Below are 23,430 nucleotides of genomic sequence, written 5' to 3'. Positions count from 1 at the left end.
GATAGCTTCCCTCGGATGATAGCTGATACTGAACTAAGTGAGCTCGAGAGCCCACTCTGCTAGTCTACCAGATTTCTCTACTTTGCCGAGGACTTTTTCCAGCGGCTGATTAGTTAAGACCACTATTTGAGAGATGTAGGGTCGACATTAAGCTTATGAGAGATGGGGTTTGGATTAATCCCGAGTATGTCTGCTGCCAAGAAAGAGAACACATATTTGTTGTCCCGATGGAGTTGAATTAGTTCAACACAAACATTTGGATTAAGTCCCAGTCCAATGCTGACACATTTTTCAGAATTCCCTTCGGTCAACTCTATTGACTCAATCTGATTGTCCGGCTCCATGGCTTTGGCACTGGACTCTTCTCGATCTGGCCTGCTGCCAATATCAGCAGGCTTCCCAGACTTTGGCTGATATTTCGAGTCTTTCGGCTCAGATGAGAAATCAGCCTTTTCCTTCCCCAAAGATTTTTCTCTTAAGCCTTAGGCCGAAGCACTTAAGCCTTTGGGCCTTTTTGTGCATCGGTCCTTTTCTTTTTCCTCCTCATCATCCTGGTCGTCGCGGTGAGTTTTGGATGGTTTGAGGTGGTTGCATCTTCGGGCCTCCTTTTGGCTGCCCTGAATTTTTTCGGAGTGTCCTTCGTCCGAAACATAGATCATTGTTTGATGGTACGTTGAGACAACTCCTTGGATATCGTGAATGAGTTGTCTCCCCATGATCACGTTGTACACAGAGGGAACATCTATGACCAAGAATTCGGCCATGATGTTTCGGGTTGTTCGGCCTTTGTCGATGGTGACAAGTACAAGGATCTTCCCATCGGGATACGATGAAGAACCATTGAATCCAGATATTGGGAAGGAAACTGGGGTCAGATGCTTGGTCTCCAACTTTAGCTGGTCGAATTCTCCCCGAAAGAGGATATTCGCCCCGCTACCACCGTCGACGAGAGTTCGCCAGACGTTGTGGTTTGCAATGCCCGTCACAATTACCAACGGGTCATCATGGGGGTACACCACCCCCTGGCAGTCTTCGGCTATGAATAGAATGTTTGGCACCGGATCGGAGACTGAGGCGCTCGGATGTCTGATGATTCACTTGATGGGTCAAGCCCCTTAAGTGGCGTTTTAATGCATTCCGAAAGGCTCCTCCGGAAATGGCAAGGATATCAAGAGTCTCTTTACCTGGCGGCTTGTCCTTTTTCCGAGAGAAATCAAGATCTTGTCGAGGATCCTTTTCGGCTCTTTTTTCTTCGCGACGGTCCGCGAGATACTTTTTCAAGTAGCCCTTTCGGACCATGTCCTCGATCTGATCTTTCAGCTAGAGGCAGTCCTCAGTGCGATGTCCAGTAGATTCATGGAACTCGCACCATCGGTCCTTGCCCTTTTGTTGATGCCACAGTGGGAGTGGCCTTGGTTTCTTGAACCTCCCCTCGTCTTTGGTTGTGCTATAGATTTTAGCACGAGAAAGAGCGAGAGGGGTGTAAGTATCATATCTCCCCGTATAGGGGGTCTTATCTTTCTTCGGCTCATGTGCCGAGGACGGTTTTGAGGCTTTCGCCTTCCCTTTCCTCGGCCCTTGGCCTTCGGACAGTTGTCCCTTTACTTTCCCTGGGACTGGGATTTTGTCTTGTTCCATTCTTCAGCTCAGATGTATTTATCCGAGGCGTCCAAAGCTTCCTCTAAGGTCTGCGGGGGATACATGACCATGAAGTCAAGGAACTTTCCAGCTTGTAAGCCATTCTGTAGTACAAACACGGCTAGGCCTTGATCCAGACTTGTAATTCTAGACGACTCGTTGCTGAAGCGAATCAGAAGTCTCGGAGGCTTTCATCCTCCGCTTGCTGCAGACCCATCAGTTCTGCAGTTGTTTTCTCTCAGCGATTTGCCATAGAAAACTTGCTCTTGAATTTGTTGGAAAGATCCTTCCAACCGGTTATTGAGCCTTCTTTCACTCTCTTGGTGATCCACGCTTGTGCAACACCTTTGAGAGTGGTTGGAAAATATTTACACCAAATAGCCTCATACCTGGGGTTAAGGTACATGTGCCCCTCGTAAGAGGCGATGTGGTCCTTCGGGTCCGAAGTACCGTCGTAAGTGATGTGCGCCGGGATTTTCACCGTCGGCACATGCTCTTCCAATATCCAGCTTTGGAAGGGTGAGCTGGTAGGAACCATTACGGCCTTCCCTTACGTATAGCCGTTAAGACCTCGCTCCTCCCTCTTGGAGAGGTTGAAGTGGTTTTCATCCTCGGATGAGACGATTCGGGGTACGGCTCGGTTCCCTCCGGGTAGGTAAGGCGACTATGCACGCTCATCTCCCTTGGGCCTAGGCGTTCATGAACGTTTAGGCGAGCGGGCTCTTACCACGCGGAGGTGGAATTGCTGCTTTTGTAACTCTTGGAGTCCTGGGTTTTTGAATTGTCAAAGAACTGGGGGTTCCTTTTCCTTTCCCGCTCGGTCCTCCAAGTGTCCTCCTCATACTTGTCCCCGATCTCCTTGAAGGAAAGAGCCCATCCATTATCCTCTTGGCCGAGACGAACTTGTCGGTTGGCGAGTATGATGGGACGGTGACTTCTCCGATGCTGCCCTTTCCGGGGAAGAGGGAGCTTTAGAAGAAGAAGGAGAAGAAGGTTCCGGTGATGGGTTCCTTCTCACCGTAATTAGGTCTCTCCTCGAAGAGGAAGGACCGTTCTTCTTAGCACTCTTGGCGCTTTTACCGCTCTTAGTCATGTTTCTACTAAGATGGGTCGGATTTTTGGCTTAATTTTGTGTATCTTCCCCACAGACGGCGCCAAATTGTTTCGGTATGAAAACAATATGACCTTCGGCAGGCCCTTTTCAAGGGAGAAGACTGATCTCGGACTAATTGATGGATGGGCCGAGGATTTCCTGCACAACAAAACATGCGTAAACTAGCCTCGGGGATGGTTGCCGAGGAAGGTCCCTCCAATGTTAAAATCAGTTCAATTTGTAGAGGGAATAAGCTATGCAAGAGAATTAATTGTTTGAAGCTTAATGTGTATATTCGTGAATGAATGATAAATGAGACAATTGATGGCTTTTATACCTTTCCTCAAAATATGAGGACTGGGCCCTGAAGTCAGATGGGCTTGCCATACTGACTGGGCTTGATTGACTTTAGCATGCTTTGGAGAGTTAAACCTTCTTTTGGGCTTTTGAAATTAAATCATTTGAATTGGCCCAATTAAATTGACTGAATTGGACCCAAACAACAACAACAACAACAATAATAATAATAATAATAATAATAATAATAATAATAATAATAATAATAATAATAATAATAATAATAATAATAATAATAATAATAATAATAATAATAATAATAATAATAATAATAATAATAATAATAATATGAACATCATTTGCCTCATGAAACAAGCCACACTCATCTCCTTATCAAAAGTTCATAATTGTCATTCAATTGCTAAGCCCGTGCAACAAGTGAGCTACACAATTGTTAAACCTGTTTAGCAAGTTGAGCCACACAATTGTTCCCAACTCTATAAGAGTTATGTAAAATACACTTATTTCAGTCTTAGCGGTCCATGCCTTTTGAGAGTGTTGAGGAAAGGAGGATAATGAGAAACTCTATCCCGAAGAACCAAAACCAGTCTTGAATTTGCCTACTAATTAACAAAGAATCGCTTTGCCAAAATTTAATTAAGTGATATTCTTAATGCTAATCGTAGTTATCAAGTTAGAATCTCATGACAAGACATTGGTGCCTTTATATTACTTGATACGACCCTCCTTGCGATGTCACTACCACTTTTAGTGGATTAACAACATACCATATTACACCTTCCTAGAAATTGCCCCCAAAAATCATAAAAGAAATATTTTCTTAGAAATTTCTATCTATAATTTCCTCCCAAGTTTGAAGCAATCTACAAGTGTGGAATGAATGAATTGTCTTCTCATGATTTTCCTCATAAATCATCCGATTTTCCACAAATACTATTCTCTTCTTTATTTCACTTCACTCAATTTAGATTTGACAATCATATCAGTAGTCTCCTACACTACACATATACACACTTTGTCCTAGATAATCATCAAGTAGCGTAGAAGTAGCACAAGAGCTAGCAATGGTGTGGCCTCGGCCGCCTCACCGCCACCTCCTCCATGAAGTATCACCGCCACCCACCGCAACCTCACCGCATAGCAACGAGGCCCATGTCACAAGAGCTAATTATGTCGGTATAGATGCTAACATGGTGGTCATCCTAGGAGTGTTACTTTTTGCCTTATTATGTGCTCTAGGCTTAAACTCACTTGTCCGGTGTGCCATCCGTTGTTGCACCGGCCAACACCACCACCACCACCTCCGGCACAACCACAACCGGCAAGACCTAGGTAACACGTACGTGGGGGCGATTAGTCAAGGGCTAAAGAGGAGCACCATAAGGCAAATCCCAACAACAATATATCATACAGCAACAAGTGTTATGTCCACGGATTGCATGATATGTCTAGGGGAGTTCATAGAAGGGGAGAACATAAAAGTGTTACCAAAATGCAAACATGGGTATCATAGTAAGTGTATTGATACATGGTTGCTTTCGCACTCGACTTGCCCTACATGCCGGCAATCACTATCGGAATGGACGGGAAACGATGCCATTGTGGTGCCTATGGAAATTGGGAATCGTACGGATTCCTCGAATCATGAGGTACGTGGTGTTGAAGATGCTACGCAAAGGCACTAGAGAATAAACTGTGTGGTTGTTATGAAGATGATTGATGAATGAGATGAACTAAAGTTGTGAGAAACATCCATGTCAATGTACTTTGAAGCACCCCCAAAAAAAAAAGAAGCCATTCTGTAGATTTGTAATTATGTTGTAATATAACACCAATGTACTTTGTATGTGTAAATTCATAATACATGTATATACGAGTGCCATTTTTTAAATGAGACAATACAAAGCTAGTTGCATACACTCTTATTTCATTCTTAATATTAGATGTACTACGAGTCTATGATTAAATGTGGCAAAGCTAGTTGCATACACTTTTATTTCGTTCTAAGTATTAGATGTACTACGAGTCTATGACTAGATGTGGCATATACATCGTTCGGATTATTGGCTTTGTTGGGTTGATTTGGTTTGGGTCATACAATGGGTGTTTAGTCTTTTTCAATTCTGTTTGGTACAAGTAATTATTGGTTTTCAATGATGTTACTTCCAATGTTAATCATACTAGTAGTATTAATTATTTGGGCTGGATCAATAGGTGAGATCCTTTTCTATTTGGGCCATAATTGGGTTGAGTTAATATACTTTTGCATGTAGTTTGAGTCTGAATCTGAAAATTTTGTACAGTTTATCAATTTTGTTTATATAATCATATATAGGTCAGTTTTGTTACGTTAAACAGGTATTAACTCTCTACACCATCATATTCATCTCGGATTACTTGCGACTAATGTCAATTTCTTTGGTGTATAACCGATGCAAATCCAATAATGCCTAGAGTGGTGGCTTAAAAGATGACCCCAAAACGAAAGATCATGAGAGTTTTGCAAGAGCTATTATTACCAACGAGAACATTAATTATTAGTACATGAAACTTAATGAATCAAAAGAAATCCCACCAAATCACACATTAGTTTCCACCAGTTGCTAAACAGCACAAAGTTAATAAGGCACAAGTGCACAACATGATCACAAGAGTCTACACCCATTTGCGTTACATTCATTTGGATAACTCGGCTGAGAGGTTGTTAGCCAAGCACTCTATGGTTGAAGGACTCACTGACCTGCTTCCTCCTAGATACCACTTCTTGATCATCTCCGCCACATTCTTGTTCTCCACTGCTGTCTTCGTTTCCTCTTTCTCATCCGTCGTTATAGTGATCTGACATCAATAAACTCCGTGTCAATAAAACTCGTAGTCCTATCAAAAATTAGCTAAACCCATACCTTGCCTAAAGAAAATCCAATCAACATAACAACATAGACTTGAAATTTTGAAAAGCCATGAAAAATTAGTTTGAGAATGCACTTCAAATCGAAAATTGAGATTCACGTACATGCATAAAACTGTCCCACCCCCTAAACAAACATAAATTTGATCCAAACCCGTAAATCCAACACAATGAAACTGGAACAAATAGTAGTGAAAATCTCGAAAGGCCATTAATATAGGTACAAAAAAGCACTTCTAACTCGAATAATTAGATTGATCATGAAGATTAGTACAGTAGATCAAGTTGAGTTTTTTAGTGATACATCAGAATGTAGGTCCTTTTCTTTCCTAGTAAAAGATATATTTGCACCACTATTTAGCATTTACTAATTGCTACTAACATTACTAATTGGAGCAGTAGGTAAGTAAATAAGAAGTATACCTCAGCAGTGCCTGAAGCAAAGAAGCTGAAAGTAAAGAAAGAGTTTTTCTTAAGGTATCTGGTAGGAAAAAACTCTGCAACCTTCTCAAGCGCGGCTTCTTCCTCTTCTTCATACTTGTCTATAGCTGCCAATCGGTCCCTTACTGCACCCTCCAGCTGCGTGCCTAATTGTGAAGCCTTAATCTCCTTGATCACGACCGCCTTAATAACTGTTTCCACAGGTGCTGTAAACAAAACACACATCATCCAAAGAAGCTACATTAGCATTATAATTCTTCAGAGCTTCAAATTGTCAAGTTACAAATCATTTGTTAAAAACTTTGTTCTGATACCGTTTTTTCACATCTTTTTCTTAGGGGTGGAGGGGATTTACCTGCGGTAAGAGCATCAAAGAAATCATCCTCCTCGGCGAGTTCCTTTCCTGATTTACCCTTCCATTTCTGCAAGTGTTGTACCACTTCTTTCTCCATGTAGACTCCAATTGCTGTGAACTTTATTTGCAGAAAGTGGATTTCTAGTTCTGTGCACCCTGTTTTGTCCAAAACAGAATGTTCATTTGCTTAGAAACTAACTATTTTTCGGATGCAAAAAAAAATTTGATTAAGAATTTCATCATCTTAACATATTGATAAATGATAATATAATGCTTTCATTTCATTTTCAATGTGGGTTTATGCAACTACTTAGTGAAGTGTAATTAGGTTGCACCACTAGGTGCACCTTCAGTCCCCTGGGTCTCGGCCCGGGTTCGATGAATTTCTTGTAGCTAATTAATGTACACTTTGGACTTACCATAACAATGCAATTAGTTAAGTAGTAAACATCTAGGAAATAATTCGATCTTCTTCAAAATATATCTTCAATTATGATGCAATCAAGTTTTTTTATTACAAAAAAGAAAAGCTTGATTAAATAGAATCACTTACCATAACCTAATAAAGGTAGCAATTTAGTCAATGTAAGTTCAGGAGCAAAAGCAATATCATCAACCATTACATCGTTTCCCACTGCATCATTAGTAAAAACCAAATTAGTGATCACACAAAAAGAGGGTTTGATGTTTATATAAGCAATTGCAAGTTCTAGCCTTTTAGGTGCTTGGTTGATGCCATATTGTTAAGGACACTTTGCTTACACTAGTCATTTTTTCCCCTTCTCATACACATAACTACATACTTGTATTTAGAATTTAGTCTTAAGGTACCAACTAATTCGTATTTTAGAAAGTCACAAAAGGTAGTGATCCTGAAAAGACTTGATCCAAATTTTGTACATACCACCCACAAGAATATTACTAACACTATCATTAAAGCAATTAAGCTAGCTGACATAATTATGTGATTCGTGTACTAACAACCACCTTTATTCATTTTTTGTCGATCAAATGTCAATTTGGGTTGGGTATGGTGACTATCTCTATACAAACTAAGCCTAATTTAAATCTACTAGGACATAATACGTGACAAATTTGAGCTTTGATTGGTATAATTAATTAAGGATTGATTTAGCTTAAAATTCTTTTTTAAACTTGTTATATGCAAGTATGCAACCCTAAGATCATATGCAACTAAATGTTGAATAAAAAAAAATATCATTGAAATAAAGTTATGCGACATCTACATCCGATACTGTCAAAGAGAGCACTTATCTAGAGGTTGTCACGAGACCCATGACATTCATACAATGAACCAACTAACGATTTTACATGTCATATAACTTAAGAGTAAGAAGGAAAAAAAACATATCATAGATGATGAACAAGTTATACATATACATGTGGGCATGCATAAATAGTCTTAATCACATCATAAACATCAATGAAAACAGCTTAATCATACACAAATCTAATAAATTAAAAAAGGATAAAACTACTTACTGATAATAGTAGAATAATTAAGAAGAACTTCTAAAGAGAGCTGAGAAATGAGAGAGAAAACAGAGGATATAAGTGTAGTGCAAACTGCAAAGTGTATGAATGTTAGAAAATTAGTTGAGTTATAAATATAAGTATGCAAGGGTAGCTAACGATCAAAGGAAAAGTGGGTAGGTAAAGCTTAAGAGAGGTTGCTCTATTCTCTACGTTCTCAATTTCTAGTCAATAAATTTGTGTAGCTATTTTTATAAGTGTCCTTCTTTCTTGGTCTTGGTGGGAGCCACCGCCCGCCTGGTTCTATTTTAAGCTCCATATATCGCCCTCCTTTAATGACATTTTTATGTGGTGGGTCCATGTGTAACGGAAAATAGAAAGATCATTTTTCATGAGTTTGGTGCTCATAAATTCATAATGAGTAATGTTATAAGTAGCCTTAAAAGCTATATATAAGCATTAAATACACTTTTGAAAATTGGAAAAATTAGGAATTCATGACAAAAATACGCGTAAATTAGTTAATTAGTATTTATACTCTTATTATTTCCTAAATTTATACGATTTATGCTTGTATGTAGCCTTAAGGGCTATTTATAGCATTTTTCATTCATAATATTCTCTCTATTTTGATCGACGTATTAAGTGCAAATGTTTTTACAAGTTAATTGTCATTCAATCTGAAAAATTTAAAGAAAATTAAATTAGACTTCAAAATTATCATCTTTTTCAAGAACATTGTAACTTGTATATGTCATTATCTTTCATATTTCGTTTGCTATGGCTACAAAAAAAAAATTGTGTTTATTTTACATGTTTCTCCTAAATCCTTGTTTAGTTCAACTTATTTTTACTAATTTCAAAAAAAATAAGTTCAGATCAACAAAAATAAAAATTCAAAGATCATCGTTTTATGTGCGATTTTTTATCGCTACATATCTTTAATTTCGTAATGAAAAAAAATATAAAAATTACATTTTTAATAAAATACACATTATTACGAATCTAACAAGAGCCCACTTGATAATTTTTTCCTTATAGATTAGCGTACACATATGATCAAAGTTTGGTCAAATCAAACAATCAGATAAGTAAAAATAAGGTGAACTGAACAAGCCCTTAATATATAAACATGTAGGATACAGAATATAAGAGAGTGAAAAGTTGACCCTTACAACAAAACACACATATAGACTTCTATTTAAAATTATACTTCAATTTGGACCTAAGTAAAACATAAGAGTCAAAGTCTCATTAATGGACTAGCAGATAGAAAATTGGAGCTGTCCGATTTGAATGATTCAGAAAATGTGGTTCCATAAAATGAAATTGACTATTATAATACAAGTACTATTTTGTTGAATATTATTAGCATCCATATTATTAGCATCCATATTTGAAGCTTGTATACATAATTAAGTCATTTGTATATAATTTTTGTGAAAATACATAATTAAGTTATGCTGTTGAATATTGAGTAACAAGCTAAATATTAAAAGCAACTATTAAATATTAGGTTTTTTTTTTTGAAGGGCTATATCCCTTTTTGGAAATCAACAAGATCCTTTTTTTAATGAGTCAAGCAATTTGTCATGCCTGCAAGACGAGTGACTCTTCTTTAATTTTCAGAATAATCCACTTCCATCAAAATTTAATTTTTTTATTTGGATATCTTGATGATTTTTAAGTCATTAGGCACTTTACTTCACAAAAAAAGTCATTAGGCACTTTAACATGTTTCGAAATACTCCATCCACTTGTTAGATGAATTTTCGTGTAGGTTTTCTATACATGCTCAACTCGGGTTAACTGGTACGATAATGCACGTTATTCACGTGAACATTGTATATTTTAAGTTTTTGTGAACATTATATGTAATTATACAACTGATGATTTTTTTACAATGACTAATCATTGTTGATTAACCTGATTATGTTTTTTTTTTAATAGTTTATAAGTTTAATTTTTATCCTTAACAACTTAACTACCCTCAGTGAATAGAATATTCAATTTTATTTTCCATAATCATAAATATTATTTACAATAGAGTTTCGTCAAGAGTAGGGAATAGGACAAATGGAGAATGTGGTTGGAAAGAACTAGAAAAGGATGTGTAGATCAAGATATAAGTACTACCTCCGAATATTTTTAGTTGCAACTTTGGGGTATTATTTGTGAGATATAATATATTCCAATGTTGCAACTAATAGTATTCGGAGGTAATATATACTATGAAGACACGGTGAGTAGGAAAAAACCATAAATAAAAGTCTTATTCATATTTTACACATGTTATAAAAAATATTACTTGTAATAAAAAAAAAATATTGAACTTTAGATGATCAACAATTAACTAATCAAAAATAGATGGTGAAGACTTAAGATATTATTTTAATTTAGAAATTATATAGTAGTAATATTAACAATAATAATATTTGGAAAAAAAAAAAAAAAAAACTTATTTAATCCTATCTAAACTTTTGTTCTAATATTATTTAGGTCATGCTAAAATTATGTTTATAAAACTGGAATTATTTTTATACTTATTAAAATTTATTTTTACAGATCTTCTATCACAGTTGTTCTTTAAAGTTACTGACTTTCACAAAAACTTAATTTTATAAAATTGGAATCAATAACTATATACCAAAAGACACACCAGCAATGACACGTGTCATCTTATGGTGTGTCCTTAGTATATTTTTGTAAGAAAAAAAAACTTTTAAAATAATTGATAGTATAGAGAATATACGCAAAATATTTTCTTCCAAAATTTTGGAAAAAATCGTAAAATAATCAACTTAGATATCTAACCATATCTTTATATAAATTTCTATATAAGTAATTACTTTTTAATGCATAAATAATAATTATTTATAGTAAAAAAATCATGTTTATATATATTTCAACCTAACATAATTGGTGAATGAAAAAATTATCAAATGTGAAATAAAACAAATATGCCATTAGGGTTCAAGTAGAAGAAAGCTTGAATAAAAAATTATAATATGTAGTCATAAAAGATACAGAAGAATATTTTAAGTTCCTTGATTTGAGATAAAATAAGAAATAGATTCTGGACCAAATTATTTTTTATATTTAAATATGATTTTAAATTTATACTCCGTAATAAAGAGTGAAAAACCATGCCATGCACGGGATCTAACCTACTTTATATTAAATACTACTTCGCATTTGAATAAAGTGAAGAAAACATGTGACCAAAATGGTTATATGCCAATAATATGACTTCCACTCTATGTCCATTACAATTGGGCTAAATTTGGGCCAAATGATTGGGCTGTCAACAATTCAACATAGTCGGCGCAAATAACTTTAAGAATATTTTTCATTAAAACTTTTGACGCACGCAAAATGCCGCGTACAAGTTTAACCAACGTATGGCTCAGCCCCAATCCGTCACACCATAAGTTTACGCGCGCTTAACATACAAACACCACGTGCCCTCCTCAACCCACCAGTCACCTATCCTACGTGGCACTAACACTCTCACCCCTTTTTTCTCTCTCCTGCCATTCTGTCATTAATTATTCCCTTATTATCCTACGTGGCAATATTAATTTCATGACGTGGCAATTATGGCACACAAAAAGCGCGCGCCTTGCAACAATCCCAACTTTCTTCAAACTCTTCCATCCAAAATAAATTCACAATTTCCAGATCTATTTTTTTATTTATTTATCTATTACGAGTAAATTCGGATATAAACCCAGGATTTTTCTCTCTCCTCAAATTCTAACCCAAATCAAAAATCTAACATTCACCCACTTTTTATTTCTTGATTTTAACCCTACCCATCTCATTATTTTCCGACTCTGATTTGATTCTTGCTGATTTTTTTCTGGGTATTTTCTTGAATTTTTCTGGGATTTTTTATTTTTGATTTTTGATTTTGTCGGAGTTGTTTGGAAAGATGGCTTGTTTGGGTCTCCATTCAGCAGGAGAAATAACGATTCGGGCGCACAGAGTTGGAGACTGGGTCAACAAGTTACCGAATCATACTCTGAACAATCAAGTTCGGGTTTCGAACACGACACGATACGACACGACACGAAAGAATAAGACAATGACAGCGAAGTGTTCGACAGCGGCGGTTACGGCGGTGGAGGTGGTAAGAGGGCAAGAAAGTGGGTCCCACATGAGAGGGGGAGAGCCGGAGAAATTTGACCGTTGGATTAGAGAATCAGTGGGTGAGATTGTAAAAAATTTACGAGAAGCGCCCTTGTTCGTACACGTGTACGGTGGAGGAGGACCCGATAGTAGATTAAAAACAGAGAGAGCGGTTGCAGAGGATTGGAGTGAGTTGAAGGGTAAATGGGTAAAAGGGGAGGAGCCCTCTCCTGAGGGGATCATACTTGTGGAAGAGTTGAAAGAGGACGATTTGGGTATTTTCGAAGAAGTCGAAGGTCAAAATGGGGATTGCGAAAAAGCGTGGGGGGTGTTAATACAAGGCAAAGGGGAAGATGGGGGTGTTGCTTGTTACTTGTTGAAGACTAGTAGAGTTGGGTGTGGTAATTTGGGGGTGTTTTGTACACATTATTGTTTGGTTAAGGTTCAAAGTTTTAGGGAAACGGCTCGGTCACAACTTACAAGTTGTTGGTTGGTATAGTTTCGATTATTATTAGTATAGTATGGGCGAGGTTGGATTTCTTGGAATTGAATTGTGAAAATTATGATAATGTTCAAGAGATTTCGTTGTTTTAAATTGTACAAAATAATTTATAATATAGTTTATGATTTTAGAACAATTTGAATAGTTGTTGCTTGATTCACTCTATTGTACAAAAGATTTGATTTAGTTTGATGATTGAAGCAATGTGATTCTACAATTTGCACATAATTATTATCAACTTGTTTGTGAATTGTATTTCTCTATGGAATTTCTTGGTTGATGAAATTCAAATTCTTGCCTATTTGTGTGGTTTACCTAAAATCGGATATCATTCGAACACTACATGTGAAATTACGCACACATAATGTGTTTTATAGATATTTTTATTATTTAATAGTGCGTAATAACTATTATGACCACATTTTTTTTTGTTGAGAAATCTTGCATTTGACATTAAATATAATGACCATATTTTATTGTTGAAATTTAGTCTTATTGCATTAGAAAATTCTTCTCGTAGAGTCACATGGAGGAAAAGAATCTCATGCAAGATTCGTAATAGCTTAAGAAACTAGGCTAATAGTATACATGATAAAACTTGAATAAGAATAATTTTGATAAATAAACTCTATGAAATATTTTTAAAATAATTTATGTGAAATCCAACTAAAAAGATTTGATTTGATGTATAGTTTGAAAATATCAACTTTTTTTTTTTTTTTTTTTTTTTACAACTTGTTATTGGCACATGTAGCAATCTAATATATATATATATATATATATATATATATATATATATATATAGGAGTTGAATCATGTGAAAACCAACCTTAAGCTGAAAACTAAAAATATGACATCTTAACCGTCGATTGTTGACCCATCAAATTTTACGGTCGAGATTTTTTCCCCCAATGTTCATGCAAAATGTCTACAATTTCTATCTCCTCCTTCATTTGCACGTTATTTTCTTCCTCCTCTACCTTCTCTCTCCTACTTTTTGCCAATTTCATGCTACTTCTTCAAATCCAGCTTCAATTACTTTGATTTTCAGCAATTTCTTAGCTCTACGATCTACTATCAAGTGAGTTATTCGTATTATTATTTTTATTTTTATTTTGAGTAATTTCGCTATTTTTGCTTGATTATGCTTTCTGAAATTTTGTGATTTGATTTTTGCGATTTGATTTATGCGGTTTTCGGATTTGATTTCATGAATTTCGCATGAATTTCAATGTAAATTGTTTATAAATTTGAATAAAACCAAGTCAAATTGAGCGATTTGAGTATAAATTTGGCAAATACAAAACCTAGATTGATCAAGAACAAATTGAAGAAAAATATCCTTCAAATTCACGCTCAATTCTCCGACCTCAATTGCCGGAAATAATTGCCGATGAAGTCTTCATCGCAATGCTTGAAGGTCTTTCTCTCAATCTTCCTCTCTGTAATAACTTATTTTAAATAATATTCTTGAGCTTTTCTGTAATAGATATTTTGCTGAATTTTTTTTATTAGAATGTTTATTAATATCAATGAAGCACTAGAATTGTATATATGAATCGTGTAAGCCACTTGATTGATTCAATTCGAAGCTTATTTTTAGGTTTTTGTTGATATTTTGTGCTGAATTTTGAACATTAGTTGATGTTGGTTGTTATATTCAATTTGTGAAAGTAGCTAGATTAATAATTAGGTGAGAGCACTAGAACTGAAGTACCCTATGATGCTTGACAGATTTCTGCTTGAAGTGAATGAATAGGTTTATAGTTATATTTATTGTTGAAGAATCATTATTTTCTGCGCTTTTCATAGTTTATATTTATATTTTCATAGTCTAATGGATATGACTATAACTCCATAGTTGTCCAAATTGGAGACAAAGATTTACTATTTGCTCATAATGTACTTGTTTGGAATGTCTCAGTAATTATTTGTGCCTTTTATTGTCATTGCATTTCATGTTAAAGGTCAATTGAAAATAATTCATAATTTTATTAGCTGTAAGCATAGGGGCAAGGCTTCAGACATCTAGTCCCTTTACCCTGGGGGTGATCACTTTTGTTTAGGCGATTGGGTAACATTTGATGTTCAGTAATGATTGTATTGCCAATTTCCTTTCTGAACTTTGCATTATCTTATATTTTTTCATCTTTACTCCAGCTTTGTGATTTTGGATTTGCTCGTGCCATGTCAATAAACACTGTTGTACTTCGCTCCATCAAAGGTCAGCTTTGTGATTTGTTTGCTTTGCTAGTAATCTAATTTCCAAGTTCATTATGGTTGATGCATATACTTTTTTCTTGTATTTCTGTGGACTTATTCTGTTTATGCTCTTCAGATGATTTTCTTTTACATTATCAAAACCCTTGTTAACTCTCCATCAAGTCCAAAGAATGCAAAAAGAAAAGGAGTTATAGAAGTTGGTCTTTTATTCACAAATTATTTTACTGTTAACACTTTTGCTCACTTTATGCATCTGACTGTTTCAGGTACTCCATTGTACATGGCTCCTGAGCTTGTTCGCGAACAGCCATACAATCACACAGTTGACTTGTTGTCAAAATTGATATAATTACCTTATTTTTATATATAGTGTCCTTCGTTATTTTTATATATAGTGGCCTCTGTATAAATGTGATCAAAATTGATATAGTTACCTTATTTTTGTATATAGTGACCTTTATGTAAATGTGGTCAAAATTGATATAATTACCCTATTTTTGTATATAGTGACATCTAATTAAATATTGTAAAAATTGATATAGTTACCTTATTTCTATATATAGTGACCTCGGTGTAAATGTCATCAAAATTAATATAACTTGATATAATTACCTTATTTTTGTATATAGTGACCTCTGGGTTGTTTTACACCATCAGATTATCTAGTGAACATTCAATGGTTAAGATTGCTTGTTTTTAGTTTTCACCGTAAGCTCTGTTTATATATATATATATAGGGAGTGGATCATGTGAAAACAAGTCTAAGGCTGAAAACTAAAAATAAGTAATCTAGACCATTGAATTCTAATCTGACGAAGGAGATTATATCCGTGTGATAGTTATTCTTGACCGTGGGATTTGTTCCTTGATTTCTGAAAATCCATCCACTCCTCTACTTTTTACTCTATTTTTCTCTCTCCTCCATATTACGTTCACCATCTTCTTCATTCTCTCTGCTTCCCAATTCAATATCAATGTTGAACATCATCAAATTACAGAGGAATTTGGTTCAATCTTCGTCAATAGCTTCAAAAAAGTGAGTTTTCGTTTATGATTTTTGTTTAATTTGGTATTATATACGTGTTTTTGGAAATACCAAATTGATTTTTCGATTTGATTTTTTTGGGGTTTAGTAACTTCGTGTATTAGACATACACTCCCTCACTTCTTTCTCCTTCACGCATCTTCTCTCTCTAAAATTGTTCATCAATTTTGTGCGATTTCTTGTGCGATTTTGCGTGTTTTGTTCATCAATTTTGTTCGATTTCCAGTGCGATTTTGCGACTTTTGCTCATCAATTTTTTGACTTTTTTTCATCAATTTTGTTCGATTTTGTTTGATTTTGCGATTTCCTGTTCGATTTTGTTCAATTTTGTTCGATTTCCTGTTCAATTTAGGGTTTTTGCTTTTTTTTGTTTGATTAATTTGCGATTTTGCTATATTTTTTTTATTTAGGATGGTGGGGGTTACAATCGGTGTTTGTGAGGATGGGTTTATCACCGAAGTTTGGTTCGGGGGTAGGGGTGAACGAAGAAGATGAGATCGGTGAAGAGATGTGATTGACTTCCGTAATTGGTCGTCGGAGAGTGGGATTGGGTTGAATCGCCTTCACCGATTGAGCGAGATTTCCAACACCAGGTTTGGTTGCACCCATTGGAGATACTGCCCCACCTCCAAAAACAAAGGTGTGGGATCAATGGAAGATCGAGGGTAGCCGCAAAGCCAGGAAAAATCTTCCATCTGAGCTCAAGATGTCACAGAATGGTTATGCTGGAAGCCAAAGCGATGAGGACAAGGGTACTGAGCAAGATAAGGAAACGCCAACTTTAGTTTAGGGGTCACAACCCATATTTGTCTAGTATTGGTGTACACTATATCCAAATTGTGTTACAGTAGTACTGATTTGAGATATATGATGAAAGTTTGCAATTTTGGAAGGAAATTGATCTTATTTTGTTGTAGTGTAGCTGTTCCATTGCTATAAGTCCACTGCTATTAGCAAAAATATGTTAATGTAAGTTCTTTTTAGATTTTAATGGAGGATTTGGCAAGATAGAAATGTGAAAATTTCTAGGAGAAAGAAACTCCAGTTGCTGTCTTAAAGGCTCGTGTGCTACGGTGGACAGAGGAGTGAGAAAAGCTGTAGAACCCTCCCCAACATATAGGTACTGCCCCCCGTACCGGGCCAAGGCGTTGGATTCCTCCTCCAATGGGGTTATCAAAATTGATAAAGTTACCTTATTTTTGTATATAGTAACATTTATGTAAATGTGGTCGAAATTAGTATAGTTACCTTATTTTTGTATATAGTGACCTTTATATAAATGTGGTCAAAATTGATATAATTATCCTATTTTTATATATAGTGACCTCTAAGTATATATTGTAAAAATTGATATAGTTACATTATTTCTATATATAGTGACCTCGGTGTAAATGTCATTAAAATTAATATAACTTGATATAATTACCTTATTTTTGTATATAGTGACCTCTGGGTTGTTTCACAACATCAGATCATCTAGTGAATATTCAATGGCTAAGAATACTTGTTTTTAGTTTTCACCATAAGCTCTGTTTTCAGCGGAACCTCCCCGTATATATATAAATGGGAGTTTTTTCCCAATATTTTAGAGAGCCACGTTTTTAATTTTTTAAAAATTATTAGAGCGCAGGTAGGATTAGTATTTTTAGAGCGTTACGAGTAGGATTATGCAAGGATTATTATTTTAAAGTGTCACGTAAGTTAAAATTAAAGGTTTTAATTTTAACTAAAAATAAAATAATATCTTTTAAAATTGAAAATTTTATCATAGAGAAAAGAAACAATTTATTTTATTTCGTATATGAAAAAAAAAATTATTAAACTTAAAAGATGAAATTCACATTTAATTGATATTTAAAAAAAAATTGGATTTGATAAAAGAAAATAATGAAATTATGAATTATAATAAAATATTTTATAAAAAATACTAATAAAAAAAATGAAATCACGTTTAATTAAAAAAAAAAATTAGTTTTCTTTCAAAAAAAAATTTATCAGTTTTGGATTAGATACAAAAAATAAGAAAAAAAATTCATTTAAATTAAAAATATATCCTTTTTCCTTTTCTAGCCAAAAAAAACAAAAAAAAATGTTTATCATTTATTCATCTAAAAGATTAAGTTATATGTAAACAAAATCTATCATATCTAACAATAAACTTTATCACCACTTTAAATCTAGTATTTTTTAAATCCTATATAAACTCATCTATTGTCCCACGCGATAAACGATGATCATAATGAATAAGCCACTTCAATCATAAGTGTTAATTTTGCAAGGATGTTAATTTTGCAAGAGGGCGAGTTTAATTATGCAACTTATCAACTGGCACGATCAACGATTGATTTACAAAAAATAATGGAAGCCTGAAAGATTATATTTTCACCGTGTTCACAATTTGAAAAAAAGTTGGTTAAACAAATACATATAGTTTCACATATTTTATTTTCTTTCTATTTCTCTTCAAAAATTGGTTTGTATTGTTGTTTAAACAAACAATTTACAAAATATACCGTGTTTATATATGCGTTAACCTTAATTGTATAAGATTAAAAAAATAGTAATATTATGTATTAATATTTTGTTATTACAATTGAATATTATTAAATGTTTAATTTAATTATTAATAGAAACCCGTGCATAGCACGGACTTAAATCTAGTTTTTTATAATGATCGAGTACTCCGTAGGTGATATTGATGTTCGAATATGTAGATCATAGGGGATAATCTCTATTGAGTCAACTATGCGATATTATTTTATCTTCAATGGTAGTGTCAAATGTCAATTGTTTTATACTTGTATACAGTTATACAATGGTACTCAAATTGTAATTGCAAGCAGGCTTGGATGACATGTCCATGATTAATCATCAAAATAACTCCAACTGCTAATGTTGCCTTCACCCAATGTTTGTTTTGCTTAGGTATAAAACAAGGGAGCCTCTTCCAAGAAATTATAAAAGAAGTTGTTGACTTAAAGAAAAGATACGAGTAATAAATAAATAATATTAGTGATATACTGATATATTATTACGAAATCATTGTTCATTTGGAGAAGATACCCGGTTGTTAATATGTAATACTAAATACTATATGTGCTTACTAATTGAAATTCATCCAAATTAAATTCTAGTATACAAGTATTAAAGTAATTATTTTTATCTTATTTTATTTATTTATTTATTTTATAAAAGTAAGATACAATGAGGAATTTAGGTACGTCTTCTCATAAGACCGTGACCTAAACTATCAAGGAGTAAAATACAAGAAAATTTGCTATCTAAAAAAGGTTCTATATCTTGATGAGTCGGAGTAGAGTAGCCGAGAGAGGCAACATAGTCTGTTGCCCACTTTCCTTCCCGATAGATGTGTCTTGCCTGAAAGCTCAAAAAATAATCCAAAATAGCCTTGACATCCGCCATAAGAAGCTAAAGTTTCCATGGACAGTTGAAATGCCCCTGCAAAATATTAATAACAGTTAGATTATCGCCTTCAATAAATATATCAGAAATATTAAATTCCCCTAGCAAGAAAGAGGTCATTTTGAAGAGCAATAACTTCGGCAATGAAGGACGACAAGAGCCTAAATTATAAGTTCGGCTGGCCACATGATTTTCCAGGTGATCCCGAATGACAACACTTGCAGTAGTAGAATCCTGATTGCTAGAACCATCAAAATTAAGTTTACAAAACCGAGTGGGGGATGGAGGAGACCACGAGACAAAAGGGGAGGGGATAGGAGGAGGCGGCAGTGGAGGTGGCATAGTAGGAAAGTGTATGGCGTCAAGAAGAGAACGAGACTCCCATTCCTTAAACATAGAGAAAGCTCGGTGAATATACTATGAATATTGGCGGAAGAGTTTTTAAAAATAACTACGTTACGATGTTTCCAAATACTCCAAAATAAGATAGCTATCTTTGCAAGGAAACTAGGCGAAGTGGACTTAAGGGAGTGAAATAAATCATGGATCTGATTAATCGGCGGTATGCGACCAAGCCACTGAAAGACAGAAGAAAAAGTCCCAAAGAAAATGGACAAGAGAATATAAGATGATCCTGGGATTCAAAATGTGATTAGAACAAAGACCACAAAAACTAGGTACAATATTATTTCGCGAAAATAAAGTATGACGAGTAGCAGTGGGGAGCCAAAAATTTCAAATCGGGAGGACAAATAAACACCGCATAGTTTGACAAAAATGTTGAAAAAAAATCAATACTTAAGCACATAATTTGTTAAATAAATAAAGTTTTACAACATCCAGATACTTAATAAAGAAATCTAACATCATATACTAATTATTCCTCCTCCGATGGTACATTATTAGTATTTTAAATGTGACATATTTATAAATACTTGATTATAGGTTTGAATTTTTGACGAATTCGAACATAAGATTAATATAGTTAACTAAATGCACATATTATGATCTGATTCCTTATTACAACTATAATTTATTGTTAAAAATAATGGATGACAAATTGTCTTACACATATACAAAAAATTAAAGGAAAAAAAAGAGAGATTAAATGCTTTACACAAAAACAAAAAAGGGTAAATGTTTTAACCAAAAAAACACACGTAAAAACTGCATGCATGGGGCTTGATCCGCGTGGAGCATATGCTATTATGCTGGTTGTAGTGCTTTACCTAGAGGTGATCAACAATGGCCCGACCCGCTAGTCCGGCCCGATTCGGCCCGAAAATAGGAAGGGTTTGGACAAGCTAAAAATCAAATTTTTAGTTAAAGCCCAAACTCGGCCCGGAAAAGTCCGTTTTGGCTCGACAAGCCCGCCACTTTTGGGCGGGTTTGGACATGACATTTGATACTAAGGTCCGGCCCGGCCCGAATTTTTGACCACCCCTAGCTTTACCGCTACATCATCTAACTTGATGCTTGTATTATTGATGCTTATATTATAAGAATGAAATATTATTTATCTGCCGTATTATTTAGCTGATTTTTTTATTTTTTATTTATTTTATTTTCTTCTTCTTTCTTCTTCTTCTTCTTCTTCTTCTTCTAAGTGGGAGGCAGCTGTCCCCCCTTGTCCCGGGCTGGCTCCGCCCCTGACGAGTAGGGATGTTGTTACGGAGGATTATTGGTGATAGTGTTCAATAGGGGTGTCCATTCGGTTTTCGGTTTGGATTTAGGCCAAATCTAATCCGATCCGAATTATAATTCGGTTTTTATTTTTTCAATCCGATCTGATCCGAATTACTCTTCCAATCCAATCCGATCCAATCCGAGTTAAAATTCGGTTATTTTGGATCCGATCCAAAATCCGAATTAAATTAAGTTGATTTATAACGTCTAATAAACTAATACGATAACATAAAACGGTAGTCAAGATTAACATAAATTATTTAACATCAAGACTAATTAAATTGTTCAAAATAAATAGTACAACTTAAAAGCAACACTAAGAGTTCACTACAACAAAAAAGACTAGCAGGAACAACTTAAGAAGAAAAGTAGCAGCAAACAGCAGCAAACAGCAACAAAATCAGCAGCAAACGGCAGCAACATCAGCAACGAACAGCAGCAAACAGCAGGAAAAACAGCCCACCAGCATTCTTTAATCAAGGCAGAAGCTTAGTCGTCTAAAACCTCAACTGTTTTAGGCTCAGCAATGGATATCTTGCACAAATCTTGATATTGAGAGAAAAAATAAAGAACAAATAATAATTAAAATTAAAATCAATAACAATATTAATACATAATTAAAACAAGAAAATAAAAAGATTTAGCAATCACCTTCTTCAAGTTGCTCAACTTCCTCCAAACATCAACATTACTTTCAGCATTATTAGCTTCAACATTATTAGCTTCAACCCCCCTTTGCGTGAGACTCGTGACATACTGCAACTCTGCAAGTATAATTACGAATAAATTAAAAAAATTTAGTTGAAATTCAACAAAAAAAAAAAAAAAAAAAAAAAAAAAAAAACAATAGAAGAAGGGTAGCAAATTACCTTAAGTGGTTTAGGATTGTGAGATCAGAATAAGGAATGATTTGATTTAAATTTTCATGAGATGAATAGATGATGAAGAAAGAGCGCTTGATAAGTTGAGGGAATGAGGGAGTCAGGAGGCGTTGAGGTCTTGAGGAGTAATGAAGACTGAAAGAGGCAAATTTAGGGTTTTTAGTTATATAGTTTGTATTTGGGCTAAATTTTAAAGGCCCAATTATAAACTACAACAGACCATTATATAAATGTTGGTAACTAAATTTCGGTGTTCGGTTTTAATTGGATCCGAATAGGGTCAATCCGATCCGATCCGAAAATCTGAATTTTCAAAAAATCTCAATCCGATCCGATCCGATTTAAAGTTCGGATCCGATCCGAATTGATAATTCGGTTTGGATTGGATTGGATTTCGGTTTTTATCTGAATTATGGACACCCCTAGTGTTCAATAGCAAATTTACCAATTTTTCTCTACTTATAACACTGATTTATTATATATATAGCCTTTTTTATAGCTTTGTCACTTTTAATAAGATATATACCACATATTAAATTATATTTATCAAGGAGATAAATTTGTATTTTCTCCACAAGATTATACTAGCCTTGTGCATGTTATTCCACTTCATCTTGTAATAAGTACTTCGTATAATACTATTTGCAATCTTTAATCATGTATTAGTCAGAATTATTTCAAGTTAATGTTCTACAAGATGTATTGAGGGATTTAATAAGGTCACACATGAGACATGACTATAGATATTTCCTAACATATAAATCGCCGAAGACATTTTAAGAAGTTTGTATTATGAATAATGTAATATTTCACAATTGCAGTTTTAAAAAGAAAACGAAGGAAGTATTTAATATCAAAAATCCTTATTCTAATGTAAATCTTTCTTTTTTTTATTTTCTTTTATTTTTTACAACGGCTGAATTAACATAAATAAATCAGAGTTTACAAACACGATACAAAAGATAAAACTTGCTACTAGAGGCCTAGACTTTAAAACAACAAAATAAAGGATAAATAGGCTTTTAACACATAAGCCTTTACAACACTTGACTCTAAGGTGCAACATTACACTACACAACTTCGAGAAAAAAACTATTAGACTTAGGCCTTGTTTAGTTCACCTGATTTAAGCTGATCTAATCTGATCTGAACTTATATTTTCTGATCTAAACTTATATTTTCTGATCTAATTTGATCTGAACTTATATTTTCTGATCTGATCTGATCTGAACTTATTTTTTCTGATCTGATCTGATTTGAACTTATTTTTTCTGATTTGAACTTATTTTAAT

The 23,430-nt window shown here is 34.3% G+C and overlaps 3 protein-coding genes and 1 long non-coding RNA gene across 6 annotated transcripts; 3 read left to right on the top strand and 1 right to left on the bottom strand.

Annotated features, from left to right (window-relative positions):
- The first annotated feature begins 3,805 nt into the window (after nucleotides 1–3,805).
- On the top strand, nucleotides 3,806–4,940 carry LOC110704348 (RING-H2 finger protein ATL73-like). Its single transcript, XM_021882132.1, has one exon. It carries the CDS (start codon nucleotides 4,114–4,116, stop codon nucleotides 4,732–4,734), a length of 621 nt encoding a protein of 206 aa, XP_021737824.1. The 5' UTR covers nucleotides 3,806–4,113; the 3' UTR covers nucleotides 4,735–4,940.
- Nucleotides 4,941–5,533: 593 nt separating this feature from the next.
- On the bottom strand, nucleotides 5,534–8,451 carry LOC110704458 (probable chalcone--flavonone isomerase 3). The gene is made up of 5 exons (XM_021882243.1): nucleotides 8,257–8,451; nucleotides 7,307–7,387; nucleotides 6,754–6,909; nucleotides 6,381–6,604; nucleotides 5,534–5,887 (listed from the first exon to the last, which is right to left on the bottom strand). Coding segments are annotated over exons 1-5 (624 nt in total). The 5' UTR covers nucleotides 8,258–8,451; the 3' UTR covers nucleotides 5,534–5,725.
- Nucleotides 8,452–12,334: 3,883 nt separating this feature from the next.
- LOC110704373 lies at nucleotides 12,335–12,877 on the top strand. Its single transcript, XM_021882154.1, has one exon. The coding sequence runs from the start codon at nucleotides 12,335–12,337 to the stop codon at nucleotides 12,875–12,877; it is 543 nt and encodes a 180-aa protein (XP_021737846.1).
- Nucleotides 12,878–13,703: 826 nt separating this feature from the next.
- On the top strand, nucleotides 13,704–15,522 carry LOC110704457. 3 transcript variants are annotated; one of them, XR_002507956.1, is made up of 4 exons: nucleotides 13,704–13,961; nucleotides 14,146–14,300; nucleotides 15,041–15,104; nucleotides 15,370–15,522. It is a non-coding gene; the product is annotated as an uncharacterized LOC110704457 (long non-coding RNA). The 3 variants fall into 3 exon arrangements; XR_002507955.1 differs by having other exon boundaries at nucleotides 13,708–13,961; nucleotides 14,192–14,300; XR_002507954.1 differs by lacking the exon at nucleotides 13,704–13,961 and having other exon boundaries at nucleotides 13,986–14,300.
- Nucleotides 15,523–23,430: the final 7,908 nt, after the last annotated feature.

This window comes from Chenopodium quinoa, unplaced genomic scaffold (assembly GCF_001683475.1).
Source record: "Chenopodium quinoa cultivar QQ74 unplaced genomic scaffold, ASM168347v1, whole genome shotgun sequence".
Lineage (NCBI taxonomy): Eukaryota > Viridiplantae > Streptophyta > Magnoliopsida > Caryophyllales > Amaranthaceae > Chenopodium > Chenopodium quinoa.
This window is presented reverse-complemented; position numbering and strand designations above follow the sequence as displayed.